We start from the raw sequence: 15,820 nt of genomic DNA, 5'->3' as shown, positions 1-15,820 counted from the left end.
TGCTAGTGGTGATTTTTGTGGTATTTTATAGAATCATAGAGTACCAGGTTGGAAGGGACCACAAGGATCATCTGGTCCAACCTTTCTCAGCAAAAGCACAGCCTAGATGAGCTGGCCCAGCACCCTGTCCAGCTGAATCTTGAACGTGTCCGATGCTGGGGAACCCACCACTTCCCTGGGGAGATCATTCCAATGTCCGATTGTTCTCACTGTGAAAAATTCCCCTCTTGTGACCAATTGGAATCTCCCCAGGTAATCTGCAATAAAGAAAATTAGAGGATAAAGCCTCCATGGCCTTGTGTATTATGAAATCCTACGAACACAGGGTCATAATCTTTATACACCTTCAGATCATGACAACACGTTACAATTTAAGTCGCCCAAGCCCAGCTCTTAAGCTGGATGCAAAACAGCCAGGAAAGAATAAGGAACAACACGCACAGAATTCTCTAATATCAAAATATAGCAATTTATTCAAGACACTGAATATGATCTGTTGATTCTCTCCTTAAAACAAATGAGCTACAATACACAAGGTGAATTTGAAGAAAGTGTGGGTGGGGGAGAAACAAAATAAGGGTTGATGTTGTTTCAACAGAACCTGGGAAATGCTGAAATGAGAACCAAGTCTGGCTGCAAGTCTGACACAGACAATAAAAACTGCAGAAGCCAGAATTCAGAATTTCAGTGAGTGGCTGAAAGAACATTTCTGCAACTGACAAAGAACCACATCTTTTAAAAAGGCAAAAGGAGGAAAAAAACAAAGGAGGAAAAATTAAAAAGGGAAAAAGAAAAAAGAAACCCAAAAACAAAGCAGACCCTTACATTTGACAAAGTGCACTTCACTTGGCTCTAAAATTATCTATTTTTTCTTTTTTTTTATTAAACAAATTAAAAGGAAATTTCTAAGATGTAGCATGGGGTTAATGTGTGTATAACCCTGTAAATCAGGCCCTTTAGTGCCCCATAAGGGACCCAGTGTTTTCTACATAAAAGATTCAGTATCCTTCTATTCTAACCCACAGAGTCGAGTGGTTTTTCAGAAACTGTCTGGGTTGGTTTTTTTTTTTTCACTTCAAGGCCAGTTCCAGACAGCCAGCAATGACAAAAATCCAGTAAGCCTCTCGATGGTTTCACAGTCCTGTTTGGTCACTTAGTTTCTTCAATTTCTCTTCTGTTAGAAAGAACTAGAAACAGAATTGTCAAAAAATATTGTTGCGGAAAAAAAAAAGTCTCAAGTCTGCCGGCCTGTTGCTGCATGTGGTTCTGGTGCAGGGAGCCGCAGAACGGCATCACTAGCGCACAGAATGGCATCACTAGCCCATGGAACAGCATCACTAGCCCGGGAGATGCCGCCACAGCAGCGGGGGGAAAGCAAGAGCTCTCCTGAGGGCAGTTCTGCAGGTCTGGGCTTAGACATCCACCTTAAGTCCAGCCTGGAAAAGGCCCTCTCTCCCCATTGCCCACCTCCTGGAGCAAGCAGCCTGCTAGGCTAGGATTAGCCTTTGCAACTACATCTTCTGCCTTCCTTCCTAGCTGCCCTCAGCTGAAAACGATCTACTACAGTATTTTTGAGGATTTTCCAGTCTCTAGGGTCTTGGGGAGGGGAAGAAAGGTGAATTTTCTTAGCTTTTCACATACGCTGCTTTCACATCTGATGGTCTGTATAGAAAAGTCCCCGGACCAGCAGCCTCTCTCACACACAGGCTTCGCCAGCCAACTGATTTTCGGCTTCTTACCTCCATGCACGTGGGCACAGGAAAGGAGGTGTTCTGACAACATGGAAAAAGGAAAAAGGAACAGGCACCATGGACGCTGCCGAGTTATCTACAGCAGCTATGGCAGGAACAACCATGAGACATGGGCTATGTAGCCAGGCGGCCACGTGGCCATCGCTGTGCTTGGCCTGAGCAACCTCATCTCTCTGAACCCCAAGGTCTGGCCCAAGGGGGTGTCACTCGAGGGACAGAGTGAGGCCAGGGCCCCATCCCACTGCCCTCCCCCGCCTGCAGAACGGGGGCTTCTGCATGTTAATTCTCAGAAACGCCACCCAAAAGCAGCGTAGGAAGTTAACCGTGTATGTGCAATGATTGTAATCAAATCATCGACCCAACCGTGCTTTATAAAACCACATCAAACCTTTGTATTCAAATTCGAGTCTCTCTTTGAACAAGTACTTTTTTTTTAAAAAAAAAAAGTAGGAACTTAAATGAGTAGGTACACGTGGTTATTATAAAACAGTGCAAAACTGCCAGGTAACCATCTACAGCCCATGCTCTTGGAGCAGAAAACTAAAACCAACACATAAATGCATTTAACACCAAAAATAAACCTTGATACTTTCCAGTGTCCAATTCTTTGATATAAATTATGAACAAGCCTAACTCTCTGTAATAACCAAAATCCCTCATAAATGTGTTTACCTCAGGACTGAGTAACTTTTTTAGCAGTTATTTGTTTTCATTCTTGAGTTCTCCTTTCCAAATGCGTATCTTTAAGAAATGCAGCTGAAGCTGGCAGTGGTTAGTTCCACTGGAAGGATTAAGACACTGTGCAGATGCAAGCATAAAGAGAGGAAAACACAGGAGAAGAAACGAGGTACAGATTCCATGATGATGCCATGATGACTGGTGGGTCTTGCACCACCAGTTCAGCGCTAGGGCTCTGGTTTTGGCTTTGCTCAGATCAAATCCCCACTTCAGCAGCCATGGTCAAACCAAAGGGAAGATGTTGCGTTACAGAAACAGAGACTTTGGGCAGGAAGGTACCACACGATGTCAAGGGAGTTCTCTGCTTGTTTTTCTTTCTCTAGCCTGTGGGCCAGGAGAGGACACCAGTTTGATTCAGCCAGTTCTAAGGATTTATCGAAATAACGGCTGTCACCACCCCCAGGTTCCCTCACAGTTTACGGCAGCTTCAGTAAACTCTGCCCATGCATCCTTCTTTGCATCCATCGTTTGCTCTCAATGTCGCCATCAGGAGGCATCCCTGCAGGTGTCTTGCTTGCAGAGGAAATCATGTCCAAAGTGGATAGGTGGTGCTTCCCGTCTTTCTTGTCATTCTGATCACTTCACCCACTGGAACTTTATAGCAGTATAGACGTTGAGATATAATTTATGTATCTTTTATCAGTCCTCACCCAACGGAGAGTTCTACATTGTCTTCTGAGCACTGCACTGAGGACACCCTCATGGCTAAACCTGCCTGGGCTGACAGCGAAGCCTCCAAGCGCAGACCCAGAGCCTTCCTTGAGCACGACGGCAGCACCACGTGCCACCCAATGCCATGGAAGAGCCGGCTTCCAGGCGTGTGCCAACCATGGATGGACAGGAGCTTGGCCAAAGTCCGCTCTTCAACAATGCGATAGATGCAGTCAATAAATCTTGGTCCAACTGGTCCCATTAAGTCAGTGGTAAAATCCCAGTGACTTACTGGAAGAGAAAGAGCTAAGTGGGATGAACAGTGGAGGACAGCACTGCTCAGCAAGGCCACGGGCAGCCAAACCCGTGTCCTGTTTGACGTTCAAGCTACTCCTAGAGGAAAGAAGATACATAATCATTTTCTCCTGGTTCCTAAGGATAAATGAAAATACGGCCTCAAGAAAATGAATGCTATGTTTATAGTCTCAAACTTATGAATCCCTTTTAATAAGTGTACATCACCAAACAGCCACAAAAATGAAGTGAGACTATGTAAGAGGCTGGCTGCTGGAAGAGGACTCTAAGGAAAGGACTGGCATTGATTGTATCAAATGGCATTTTTTTCTTACAGCACTTTGAGAGAGAAGGGAAAAAGGATACTGCACCTTTCATGTTCCTTGGACTCTATGTCACTCTTTTTGCTTGAATTACACAACTGGTCTACATTTGGTGGCCATTTTAGGCTTTTAAAACTGTTTAACATAAAAAATATTTTTCTTCCAAAAATACACTGGGTTCTTTCTGTTAAAAGTCATCTTTCTCCTGTAAAAATCTTCCCCAGCACTGCATTCTTATATAAAGCACTTATTACACAATTTGCTGAAAGTGCCCTTGAGACGCTAAGATCTGAACCATGGAGGATTTTTTTTTCTTTTAAACGGAGAAAAAGAAAGGAAAAAGAAGAGAGAGAAGAGAGGAGAAGCAGTCTGTCAAAAATTTTCATTGTCATGTCCACCTGGCTGCATCTACTATGGGCATACAGGGAAAAAAGAAAAAAAAAGGGGCAAGAAGAAAGAGGAGGAAAAAAAAGGAAGGAGAAGTTGGGAGTGGAAGGGAGAAATAAAAGGAAAACAAAGGTTTCATCCTAAGCCTGGGATCTTCCAGGCTGTAATATTCCAGCTGATAGAAAAACCACCGAACAAAAAAAGTAGTCTAGAAAATAGAAAGTGTTGTGATTACAAAGTTGAGCATTTCATCAGTACAAACTGGTCTTTGAACGTCCTTTGGGAGAGCAACTGTAGTGTCCAAATTGGAAGGAAAAAATACAACACCACATGGAGGAGGATTTTTTTTTCCCTTTTGGTTTATCACAGCATTTTTCTTTTTTTTTTAATTTTTTTTTTTTGGCACAGCTTTTTTTTTTTTTTTTTTTTTTTTTTTCCCAGCCATCAGAGCAAGTTCTCAGATGCAAACCAAACAGTGCAATGCCTAGCTGGTGGCTTCATGCTTCCAAGGCTGAATGTTCCAGGTGGAAACCATTCCCTCCCCCTCTGAAGTGACTGTGTTTTTACTCCTTGATGAAGGTTACGGACAAAATACTAGACACCTGTGGCCAGGGAGAGTTGTTTTCACGGTACACTCTAACATTGTTCAAGTTCGTACAGTTCTGGAGCTGTTAAGAATAGTTTTGAAGAGTGCTTCTCCCCACACATTCACTGCTGGTCCTTTTGAAATTTCTTCTAAAACATTTCACTTTTACTTCCGCAGGTCTAGAACACAAACCTGGAGAGAAAAGACTCAGCATTAAGAACCATTTCATAGAATCATAGAATGTCCTGAGTTGGAAGGGACCCACAAGGATCATCACGTCCGACTCCTGTCCCTGCATATGACAACCCCACAGGTCACACCATGTGTCTGAGGGCCTTGTCCAGTCTCTTCTTGAACACTGCCAGGCTTGGGGCCGTGACACCTCCCTGGGGAGCCTGTTCCCGTGCTCCACCACCCTCTGGGGGAAGAACCTTTTCCTCATGTCCAACCTAAACCTCCCCTGGCACATCTTCCTGCCATTCCCTTGGTGAAGGTGATGTGGAAGCGCAGAGGCTGTTCAGCCAGCTGTATGTTACACTCCCCAGCTTCAGATCAGCCTGTCTCAAGTACCTGGTTACGGGCATGCAAGCGAGGGAACAACCCAATACGGGAGAAAACCCAAGTGAAAACCACACATTTAACATTTAGCTGAGCTTTCATTGGATTACAAACATCTTGGTGGCACATCCCAGATACAACTAGGGACTCTGTTCATTTGCCTGAACACAGTGTCCGCTTCCATTTCTGAAATACATCCAACATAGACGCACGGGCCTGGCAGGTACATGACACAGGACCTAGAGAGGACACGCTCCCGCTTGGAGCAGCTTGGCACCATCTCGAATGGCACAACTAAACTCAAGCAACTGAATCATGTCGTCAGTGTGCCCTTTGTTAAAACCAGTTGAAAATACTGCTCTAAAGTACTTATGCCAGCCAGCCATGTAGAGGAGCTATTTTAAAAAGCTGTAGAGTATGTTGTAACATCTGTGTGTCCTTCACAAGCTGATCATAATACAACTGAAATTTTTAAAAAGTAACATTAACAGCAAAAATAGTAATGAACAATCAGTATCTCTAGAGCAATATTTCTCCTTTACCATGCAATGAAATCTTTGGGCATTATGCTGAAAATCTCCTCTTTTAGGAACTATTAAAGGATAAACTTCTTCTGTGGGGTAGAACTCAGAAAGGCCCAGGACAACTGTGCATTAGAGAGCTGACTGTGGTGACCTAATCTTCATTAAAAATTGACAGATGAGATAAATAACTACTAACAAATAACTACTGTTGTTCGTATCAAATACGTATTTAAAAGTCATTCCCACCTTCAGTAATATTCACCTATTCCACAAGCATTCTTCATTTCCAATAGGAAGAGCACCGCCTAGTATTCAAAACCTTCCAGAGCAGGAGTGTTTTTAATAAACTCCACAGAACTACTTGTTGCTGTCTCGAGCTGCCTGCGCCTTCAGCTCTGTCCAGAGAAGGCAGCATGGCATGCATGTTGTTTGTTGACACACTCCAGAAGAGTCACCTCCACCCAACATTCACCACGTGTAAAGCTCCTTACCGATCCATCTGATGCGCTTGCTCCCACTTTGTCTCCTCTAGCATTCCAGCAGACTTCAAAGATGCCCCCGGTGCCTCGGTAGCTATGTACTAGAGTTCCACTCTGCAAAGCAAAACAGCATGCAAACATTTGACACAGAAGTTCCCCTTCTTTTTTCCTGTTGTGTGGCACTACATTAAAAAGAAAAGAGTGGTGGCGGGGGGAGCTATTCAGATCACCCAGCTATGGTTATCTCCATAAGGTGCTGAAATAAGGAAGCCAGTCTTTGATATGAAGAGAAACAGGCTCCTCCAGAAAACAAAGACTCACAGACATCTGGTTTTGTCAACTCTGTAACAGTAAAGGCCTGGGGAGTTAGGCTGAGGTGATCTCCTCTAAAATAGGCTGTTAATTCAGGCTGTGAGGCATCAGTATCCAGACTTAAATCTGTGGAACTATGATGTCCCACTTTTCTCCAGAATATCCCCAGTCCCCAGCCTGTACACCCTCTATCATCCCCTCATCACAAACTATAAGCCAGGTGCATCGGACTTATCACTGAGCTCAGCTTGTTACTAAATAAAAGTATCACTTATTTCTAACAACCAATCTGCACCTTTGCTTCACAAAGCTGATAGTACAACATGGCGTACCTATTTTCAGGTATGCTCGGTGTTTTAGCATACAAAGAAGCCCGAGGAGAAATGTTCAGGACAGTCACCTCACCCCACCTGAGTGACTCAACTGTTCTGCTGGGATTTGTATCAGCCAACACAATCGGGTTCACCTTGGCTGGCAGGTCATATGATACGGAGGTACATAGATTTTCCATTTAAGCTTTTGCTATTAATGTGTCGCCTGAACCAGATGTGCTTCGCATGAAGCAAAACAGTACCTGAGTATTCCATATATGGACACATTTGTCAAAGGACCCACTGGCTAGATATTTTCCGTCGGGACTAAAAGCTACGCTGTAGACAGGCTCTTGATGTTTTGTTAACGTGTGGATGCAGACGCCTCGGTCAACGTCCCACAGCCGAACAGTGGAATCGAACGAAGCGCTGCAAGAAGCATTCAAACACAAGCATGCCTTAATTTGAGCGTCAACCAGTTTGTAGTTGGATACCGTAAACGTTTTAAGAGAATAACAGAGGGGTTTTTCCTTGGCTAAGCAAGAAATAAAGTTTCAAACAGAAAAGCTAACATTCAGCACAGCCTCGACAAGAACTATTTCTACAGAACTGAATTCTTGTATGTGGAACCTTTGAGTTTATCTCAGGGTGCTTTATAAAAGATCAGATCACTAGCCCTAGAAGGGCGAAGCTCCTGCTTTTTGAGATTCTACCTGATATTACTTAGAAAAGTAAAATGCATATTGTCATTAACAGGGTAAATGGTTCCAGAGAAATCTTACTCCTAATGGTTTTGCTTTATTTAATGAATTAGTATTGTGTAATTCTCTAGAACTGTGGTTCTTTTCAGTTTGTTTCAGTGCTGTTTTTTTGCTACAATCCATCTAAGTCCCAAACTGTGGGCTTAGGCAAGAGAAATAATTGGTATTAAAAATAATATTAAAAGAACAATTCCAAGAAAACGAAGTTCTTGTTCCCTGTCTTCTTCCAGATTGAGGAGTAAAATAAATAAAACACCTTTGATACAACTCCTCCCCCAAACTGAATACACAATGAACTTATTTGATAATCTCATGGTACTAACATCAATTGGCATTCTACAAATAAACATATTTCATAAACTCAAAGAAGAATTCCTAACAGGTTTTCAAATGGAATTTTAAAGACTATCCAAGCTTTTCTCTGTTCATTAACAAGGCTTTATTATAAAAACTGTCAATATCTGCCCAGGTGAGCTGCACGGCCCTGGCTGGAACACATTCCCACTGGCTGCCGTCTGCCTCATTAAGTACTTTCACTCATAAGAACTACATGCTGGATGTGAAGGTGCAATGCCAAATTTACAATTATTTTCTCAAGGCAGCTGAAAAGCTAAATATCACATAACTCAATTTCCTTTCTTTTTCTACTTCCTTTTTCAAATATGATTCATTTCCCTTTGTTTCCATCCCCCTGATTTACAAACGCGAGTACTTTTTACTGGAATTGTCTGCAGGAAGACTGACAGCAAGGTGAATTACATGTCAGAAAGATAATCCTTTTCTTGGTAAGCAAGAGCGAGAGGTATATTTTTACCTTGCTAACATGATGTTGGAGTTTGGGTTGCTGGTGCCTGGTCCTGTAGGACTCCATTTGATAGTATAAATCTCTTTGCTGTGAGCCTGAAGATCATGTACACAGGTATCTTGCTTCATACTCCAAATCTAAGTCAGAGTAATAACGAAGGGGATAAATTGCTACGTTACTCACCTCTTCTAATCGGAATTATTTAAGTTCTATATTTTTCTTACCATTTGTTTCTTTAAGATCTTGACACACATACATATACATAGACATAACAAATTTATTAATGCAGCAGTTTGGCACCTACGATGGACACATGTGAGAATAACCCCATTAGGGGAAAGAGCTACACATTGAATAGCATTTATTCAATAGATAAGAAGAACTAAATTGTTGCTGTACTGCCCATAGCCTGTAACTGTATTTTCATACAGAAGCTTTAAGTTACTCTATTTAGAGGAGTCTAACTTGAAGTTTAAGTCACACATTGCAACCGCAATCATCTTTAAAAAAATGAAAATAAAGATTCAATAACTGCTTGGAACCTAATAATTTTATCCTACACCAGTCAAGAGCCACATCAAATTTTCCTTTCCCTCCAAACTCTATTTGTTTTCCTGATGTTTTTAACGGCAAAGACAATGGAACAAGATCAGCTATTTCTACACTGTTACATGGCCAAATACTTCAGCGTGAGATAAAGAATATGCTCAACAGAGATGACAAGTAATTCAGTAGATCTTTTCTTCAGCTGAGAAACAAGATGAAGCTAATTCACAGCAGGGAAAATGACTCAAATTTAGTCAGTCAGTTTCAGAGAGATACCAAAAATGTTGTAATGATTTAACTCACTTGTTATTCTGCACTATGAGGGAGAAGATGCGCTTTTATGCTGAATTTTCAGCAGCATACCTGAGTCTGCTTTTGGAAATGTTACAGAAAGCTTAGCCATGTTCTACAGCTAACAGGCAACATGTTCCAAGAAGTTGTAGCAAAATACCAAGAACTCCAAAAAAAAGGAAAAAAAAGAAGCCAGAGAGGACTGATTTCCAAAGGAGAAAGAATAACAATAATTGCCTGAAAAGCATTTGCAGTCTCCATCACTGAATATTTTTAAAAACAAGCAAGGCCGAGGAGAGCAAATCCTTAAATTCGGTAGCCAGAAATTTGAACTGGCACCAACAACACTGAGCCACGGTGGTTTTTAAAACACAGCACGCCACTGGGCACTAAAAACCTGTGCTACCACTGGGCCGGGACGTTTAAGCAGAGCAATACTGGTTACCATAATATTGCCTGGTGGCAGCATAACAGGCAAGGTGCTCTCTTTCAGCCTCTCCTAGCCCTATTTTCTGTAAATTTTCAGATCTGTGAACAGTTCAGAATAATACCTCTAGAATCCAGAGGGCTGAAAACCCATGTGGTTTTGTGGCAAAGCGAGAGTGGACCTGTGCAGAACTCATGCTACTTATGAGGAGCAAACATCCGTAACACTGATGTTCCCTTAGCTCCTATCTACAAGTTTTGCTGCTCTCTCCATTTCGGACAGGCATCTTCAGAGAGCAATTCAGATTTTTGGTGGGCTCTGAATATATATGTCATGTCCCATTGCTTAGTCTAAGGCTATTAAAAAAATAAGAATCAAACAACTCTAATGAAAATATTTTAAGAAAAAAGACTCCAAAGGGAAAAAACCCTATTTTTATATTCTTTTCAAAATGCAACCAACAGGCTGCTTCTTAGTACAGGGATTGTGCTTCTGTTGACAGGCAAGCAGGTGTATATATGTATGTATAATTAACTATGACTATTCTGTGACAGTGACATACCAGTCACTTAACACTTATGTGGATAGGACATCGCAGTTTTCCCAGTGGCTTCTTCTCTTTCTCTGCTTCTCTAAATTTCAGATTTGCTTTAAGAAATATGGGTCAAAATGAAACTATTGTTCATGCAGAGTTTTAAGTGATACAGTACCATCATTCCGGAGAAGATTAAAAAATAGACATAATTTTTATCTTTACTTTTTGAACGGCAGGAATGGAAATTATATTACCTTTAATGTCATATCATCGGAGCAAGATGCTAGTAGCATGCCGGATGGGTCCCATTTGATTGCATTAACCTCGTTCTGAAATTAAGAGTGATTTTATTAAGTAAATATTCCGGGTACTTGTGCTGTACTGGGCTCCCAGCAGAGGGCACTCAGGGTTTACGCATGCAACAAGTTCAACCACAAATTACAGCCCTGGTTGCTTTATGGGTGAATAAAAGCAGCGCCGCTTCTGTAGCACACTGTTCAAGCATCGTTTAGGAATGGTAACCATTTTGTGTTTGTGAACAATACACACAATCAGCGCTCTGATAAGTGTTCTGGCACAAAGTCTCTCGTACTCTTTCTTCATATGCTAGGATTTAAATAAACCCTCAAACCAGACAGACTGATGATACAGCATTAACTTATTTTTTAAATTGAGATATTTCTTAGGGTTAGTATTCTGTAGATTTTGTATTCAAAAGAAAATATGGGTGGAGTGTAAAGTTCTGTGGAGTTTAAAATTCTTAGGACTGTAGGTCTACAATAATGCTGGTCTCTCTTAACAGAGGTGTAGGTGTACATGAAATCCAGGATAGAATATTGAATAGTTTACAATGCTTTGTCCATCAATCCTTCTAGCACTTTGTAATTAACTAAGCCTAGTATATCCCCTTGGTTATCAGTAAGTCTTCTGTGCTTTTTTGAGAGTCACAGATATGGGGGGGAAAAAAAGCATTTCATAAAAAGGGAAAGATTGTTTTTTAAAAAACATAAATTAGCTCAAGCTCTCAGTGAAAATAATCCTGGAATATATTTAAATTTTGCTTTATCCATTTTACATGTTTTGGTCATAACTAAAAGGAACTGTACAGATATTTGAAGTAAAAATTTGGATCATGTGCAAAATGGTGCATTTCATACAATCACAAAAAGCACCAGTCTTTTGGTAGGAATGACACGAATATCAGTTTAATGTCAGTTTAACCAGACTAGATAAAGGTCTCCAAATGCACGATTTTCCTCCATGGGGAGACAGCAAGTTCTTGAAGTTAGTATCTAAATTACAGGTCAGTATATGACAGCAGTTTTCTCATGAACGAAAGCTAGAAAAACTGGCCTTTGATGGTCATCAACTACTACCAGGAAAAGAGGTGGGGCAATACTTCTTAAAGGGATCTTATTAGATTAAATTGATTCTAAAACTGAACCATGGCTGGAGATGAATTGTTCTCTCCTTATTCATAGTTCTCATTTACTAAAGGAAATTAACCCAGCAGAAAACAAAATCTTGTTTATTAATGTGCCCTTAGTCTGCAGCTTATGCTCCGTATAAACAGTCTCACTGTTTCAGCTGCAGGTTTGGTGTTGTATGGTGATTTCTAACAGTTTATCCCTTCTCACAGGCAGTGAGTCACTCCTGAGGGACCTGTTTTCCGGGGAGCAATGGGATATGACACCTTTGGTGCTAGAACACACTCTGCAAACACACCATCTGCCATCATCGCAACGTGCTGCGGTGACTTACCACTAACATTTTGGACATCTTCAACTTACTGTGTGTCCTTGAAAGGTTTTAACGGGACGATCACAGCCAAGTCTGCATACATGAATGCACATGTCAGTGCTGCAGGAGGCAAAAGTAGTGTTGTTCTGCCAGTCTACATCCAGAGCAGGAGCTGTGAAGAACAAACGACAGAAGGAACATCAGGGAACGCAGCACAGAAACAGCTAACCCAAAACTTTTTCCTCCTGTCACCCATCTGGATCTAACAGACTAAAAGCTACTTCTTGGCCTGTCATCTACTACCAGTCACAGGGATGACAGGGACTGTCTAAAGGGCACAACTTATTTTTTCTCTTGCAGCGGACGCTCCGTATGGCGTCTATTTATGTGAATTTTCTGGGTTAAGTTACATAAGAGGGGGGCAAACCAATCTGTCTCCACCCTTCCCGCATCTCTTGGGCCATCTCTAGCATTCGTTCCTCTGTAAGCCAGCTCAGCCAAGAACCTGGAAGAAAACTAGCCCAGAAAAAAGATAGGTAATTTCAGCTGGGTTAGAAAAACGTTGCTGTGAATGCCAGACACAACACGGGAGGGAGAAGCAGCAGGCGGCCACCTCCCTTTGCACCAGCTTTATGCAGGCACGGATACAAACCCACCGCCCTGTGCAGACATGGGGATTAATAATATCTACGTTCAGTTTAATTTGGGTGGGGATTGATTTAAGACAGAGACGTTGATCAAGTAGATCTGAAACAAGAGGATGAGTTTCTGTAGAGGGTTTGGCATTAACTAGGGCTGAACTAATCGAACTTTGCACACAGACAGCAAATGGACATGTAACTGGTGCCTGTGTGCAACACACACACTTTGCAAAAAGCGTGGAAAAAAACCAACAAAACTTTTACAGCGTGTAACTACTGGCTAAAAGCATGCACAGGAGTATGAGCGAATTCCTGACATACAGCTTGCTTGTGTGTTTCTATGACTGCTGCTTGGTTTTTTGCTCAGAAAAGAGTTTAGCTGCCCTCCAGAGGATGACATAAGACTTGCTAAAATATAGAAATCTCCATTCTCAGCACACTCCTGTGAGAAGTATGTGTGTCAGAATGAGAAAAATCATACAGGAAGCAAAGTTGAATTTATTTCTGGCAACAACACAAGTTTATCATTAAAATTAAACAAAAATTGCCTTATTCAAATACGTTCAGAAAAATGCTTTTGTAATACGGAGGTGAAAAGATTTCTGTTCTGCCAAGCTTACTATATTAAATACATTTTTTCCTGTTATAATTTTTTAGGAACTGCAAAATGAGATTGATCCATGTCACCTTCCAAATCATCAGGTACTCTCTAAATGAGAATGGAGGGCTGAAACTGTTTCATATACAGGGTTTTTTTAGCATATTAATGAAAAAGTTCAATAAACCTGTGTGACAGGTAAGGAATTTCTACATTGCAGAAACAGAAAGGAAATTTATGTGAAGAAGGCAGGTTAATTCTGAGTTTTCCAATGAACATGAAAGGGCATCAGGAAACAGTGAAGGACTTTTTTGCTTTAACTGATTGTCTTCTTTTTTTTTATGTTGCAAGCTTTGTATTACTATTTCAGAGCAAACGAAAATCTATCTCCATTAACAGCAATATGCCTTCAGGGCTAATATCTAGTATGATATGTATGCGTTGAAAAGTAATCTTCTGAGAGCTATTGGCACCTAAAGCGATAGATTTGCATTGCAGCATAATTTGAATCACTGAGTGTTGATAATTAATACTGATTCATTTATTGGTGTATTTAATCATATGCTTACTGGATAAGTAACTACATAAAATGGTCTGGAAAAACCAACCAAACGTGGTTTTTGATGCAAGTAATGTAACTGCCGAAGTGTCACCAAAAACACAGGACACCAGCCAACTGCATAAAAACAATTAGAACATCATTTAATAAAAGCGGCTAAAATAAAACACAATAAAAGTGTTACAATAACTATAATTTAAGCTTTTTTCTGAACTAATTTAGGTGTGATTCAGAATTAGAAGCTCAGAAGAGGATACAGTTAAGTGTCTGCAGGGAGCAACTCAGAGCACTTAGAAGCTGGGTCATACAAATACCTCTTACGGTTTCACTTAACCAATTTGTTCCTGCATGCATAGAGATCAGTCCACATCTATCAGCAGACATGAAAATTGGATTATTTCACTCCATTTTAAAGAAATAAGCTTTGTGAATACATAGTTTGATCAAATGCCCTATGATGACTCATAGTTTTGCAAAGAATAATGAAACCCTAGAAGCTACTTATCCACTTACTTACATATTTCAACCATAAAACCTTAAAGTTACATGGGAACATCAATGATAAAGAGGTCTTCAAGACCCAGACAAAGGAGTCTTCCTTATGTACTTTAAGACGACAGTTTTGTCTATATGAGTGTAAACTAAACAAGTTGTTGTAAAGCAGCCGAGAGCAAAAAAAATATGTTATTCCCAGGACGACTGTCTCCAGATTTCAAAGAAGTATGCAAGTAAGTATCCCACACAAGTATGTGTTAAAGGAACTGTGCTGTGTCTAGACTAGACTTTTAATTGTTAAAATGCCACCTTTAATTCTTGTGTAGACAAGGTTTTCAGATTTCAGATATGGAAAGGACTTTGTTGTTAGTTTGTTCTGGTGAAGAAGTGATGCAAAGAGGACCAGGTGAGGTCTTTGTGGCTTTAGACTCATGTGAGGACAAAGACTCCAGCTGATTTTCAGGGCATTTTTGTAGGACATACACTTTTGGACTATCGATAATTTCCTTAATGACTAACTGTTCTACTTCACTTTGAAAATATATTTGAAATAATAATAATACTAATAATACTACTACTAATAATAACAATAATAATAATAACAACAGAATAGCCTCTCCACATCTCCACTTCATTTGTGTCTTATGGTCCAAACGGCATGTGTAATAAGATTTTTTTGAAAAAAATCTATTAATGCAGATGGACATGGGCATATTGCATTGGGAGATATAGTTAAGTTTCAACTTGATAAAAGGGGAATGGAGTGATACGTCCTTGATTCTCATCACTGCTAAGACAGCTACATGTCAGTGACCATGACTCTGAGGGGACAACCAAGTTCTGAATCTGCAACTACTTACATCCTGGGGGTCAGAAGACTTAAGAGTCTCATTAACTACATCACTCGACAGTGCAAAGTTTGCCTTTATGAAACAGTTATGATAAACAAATAAATGCCACAATGAGAAAATCTGTCAGCAGACACTGATACCTCCAAACTGACAGCTGCATTAATAAGTGAGATGAGTGACAAAAATGCAGAGTATGGATCTGCTGTGTGCATGGACATACTTTTTGTGTTCTGTTGAATAACTACTTCAATTGGTACTGCATGTTAGTAACATCAGTGAAAATGCGAGAATGAGAACAACTAGAAATTGAGCTGAAAAGCATGTGCAAGTTAATGTTTTAAAATTAGTAGTAAAACATGTGGGTTTAAACACCATTAAGCACCTTGTGAAAGCCTGCTGTATTTAAAAGTAGTTACAGTGAAGACACAGGAAGAATCTGGAATGTTTTGGTAGTTTTAAACTCAGTTTGGCTATGCCCCTTAAAAAATCTTCACTATGACAACTTATCCAGTTTGGATCACGAATTCAGTCATCATCTTACAAGTCTGGTCTCAGGTGAACTTAAGATTACGTCACTGATTGCCTGTTACTCAAGATCACTCAGTATCTGTGACATCTCCTGTCTTCTTGAAGCAGACCAGATCTACAAACGACCAT

The 15,820-nt window shown here is 40.6% G+C and overlaps 1 protein-coding gene across 3 annotated transcripts in view; it reads right to left on the bottom strand.

Annotated features, from left to right (window-relative positions):
• Positions 1-472: 472 nt before the first annotated feature.
• TBL1X (transducin beta like 1 X-linked) overlaps positions 473-15,820 on the bottom strand; it is a 203,957-nt gene continuing 188,609 nt past the window's right edge. For all 3 annotated transcript variants that reach the window (XM_065638786.1, XM_065638795.1, XM_065638778.1), the window contains exons 13-18: positions 12,070-12,191; positions 10,534-10,608; positions 8,490-8,617; positions 7,178-7,343; positions 6,304-6,405; positions 473-4,922 (exon numbers count right to left, since the gene is read on the bottom strand). In XM_065638786.1, the coding sequence (XP_065494858.1) occupies positions 4,896-4,922; positions 6,304-6,405; positions 7,178-7,343; positions 8,490-8,617; positions 10,534-10,608; positions 12,070-12,191 (620 nt within the window). In that variant the 3' untranslated portion in view covers positions 473-4,895. The remainder of the gene's footprint in view (positions 4,923-6,303; positions 6,406-7,177; positions 7,344-8,489; positions 8,618-10,533; positions 10,609-12,069; positions 12,192-15,820) is intronic.

Source organism: Caloenas nicobarica, chromosome 1 (assembly GCF_036013445.1).
Source record: "Caloenas nicobarica isolate bCalNic1 chromosome 1, bCalNic1.hap1, whole genome shotgun sequence".
In the NCBI taxonomy this organism is placed as follows: Eukaryota; Metazoa; Chordata; class Aves; order Columbiformes; family Columbidae; genus Caloenas; species Caloenas nicobarica.
This window is presented reverse-complemented; position numbering and strand designations above follow the sequence as displayed.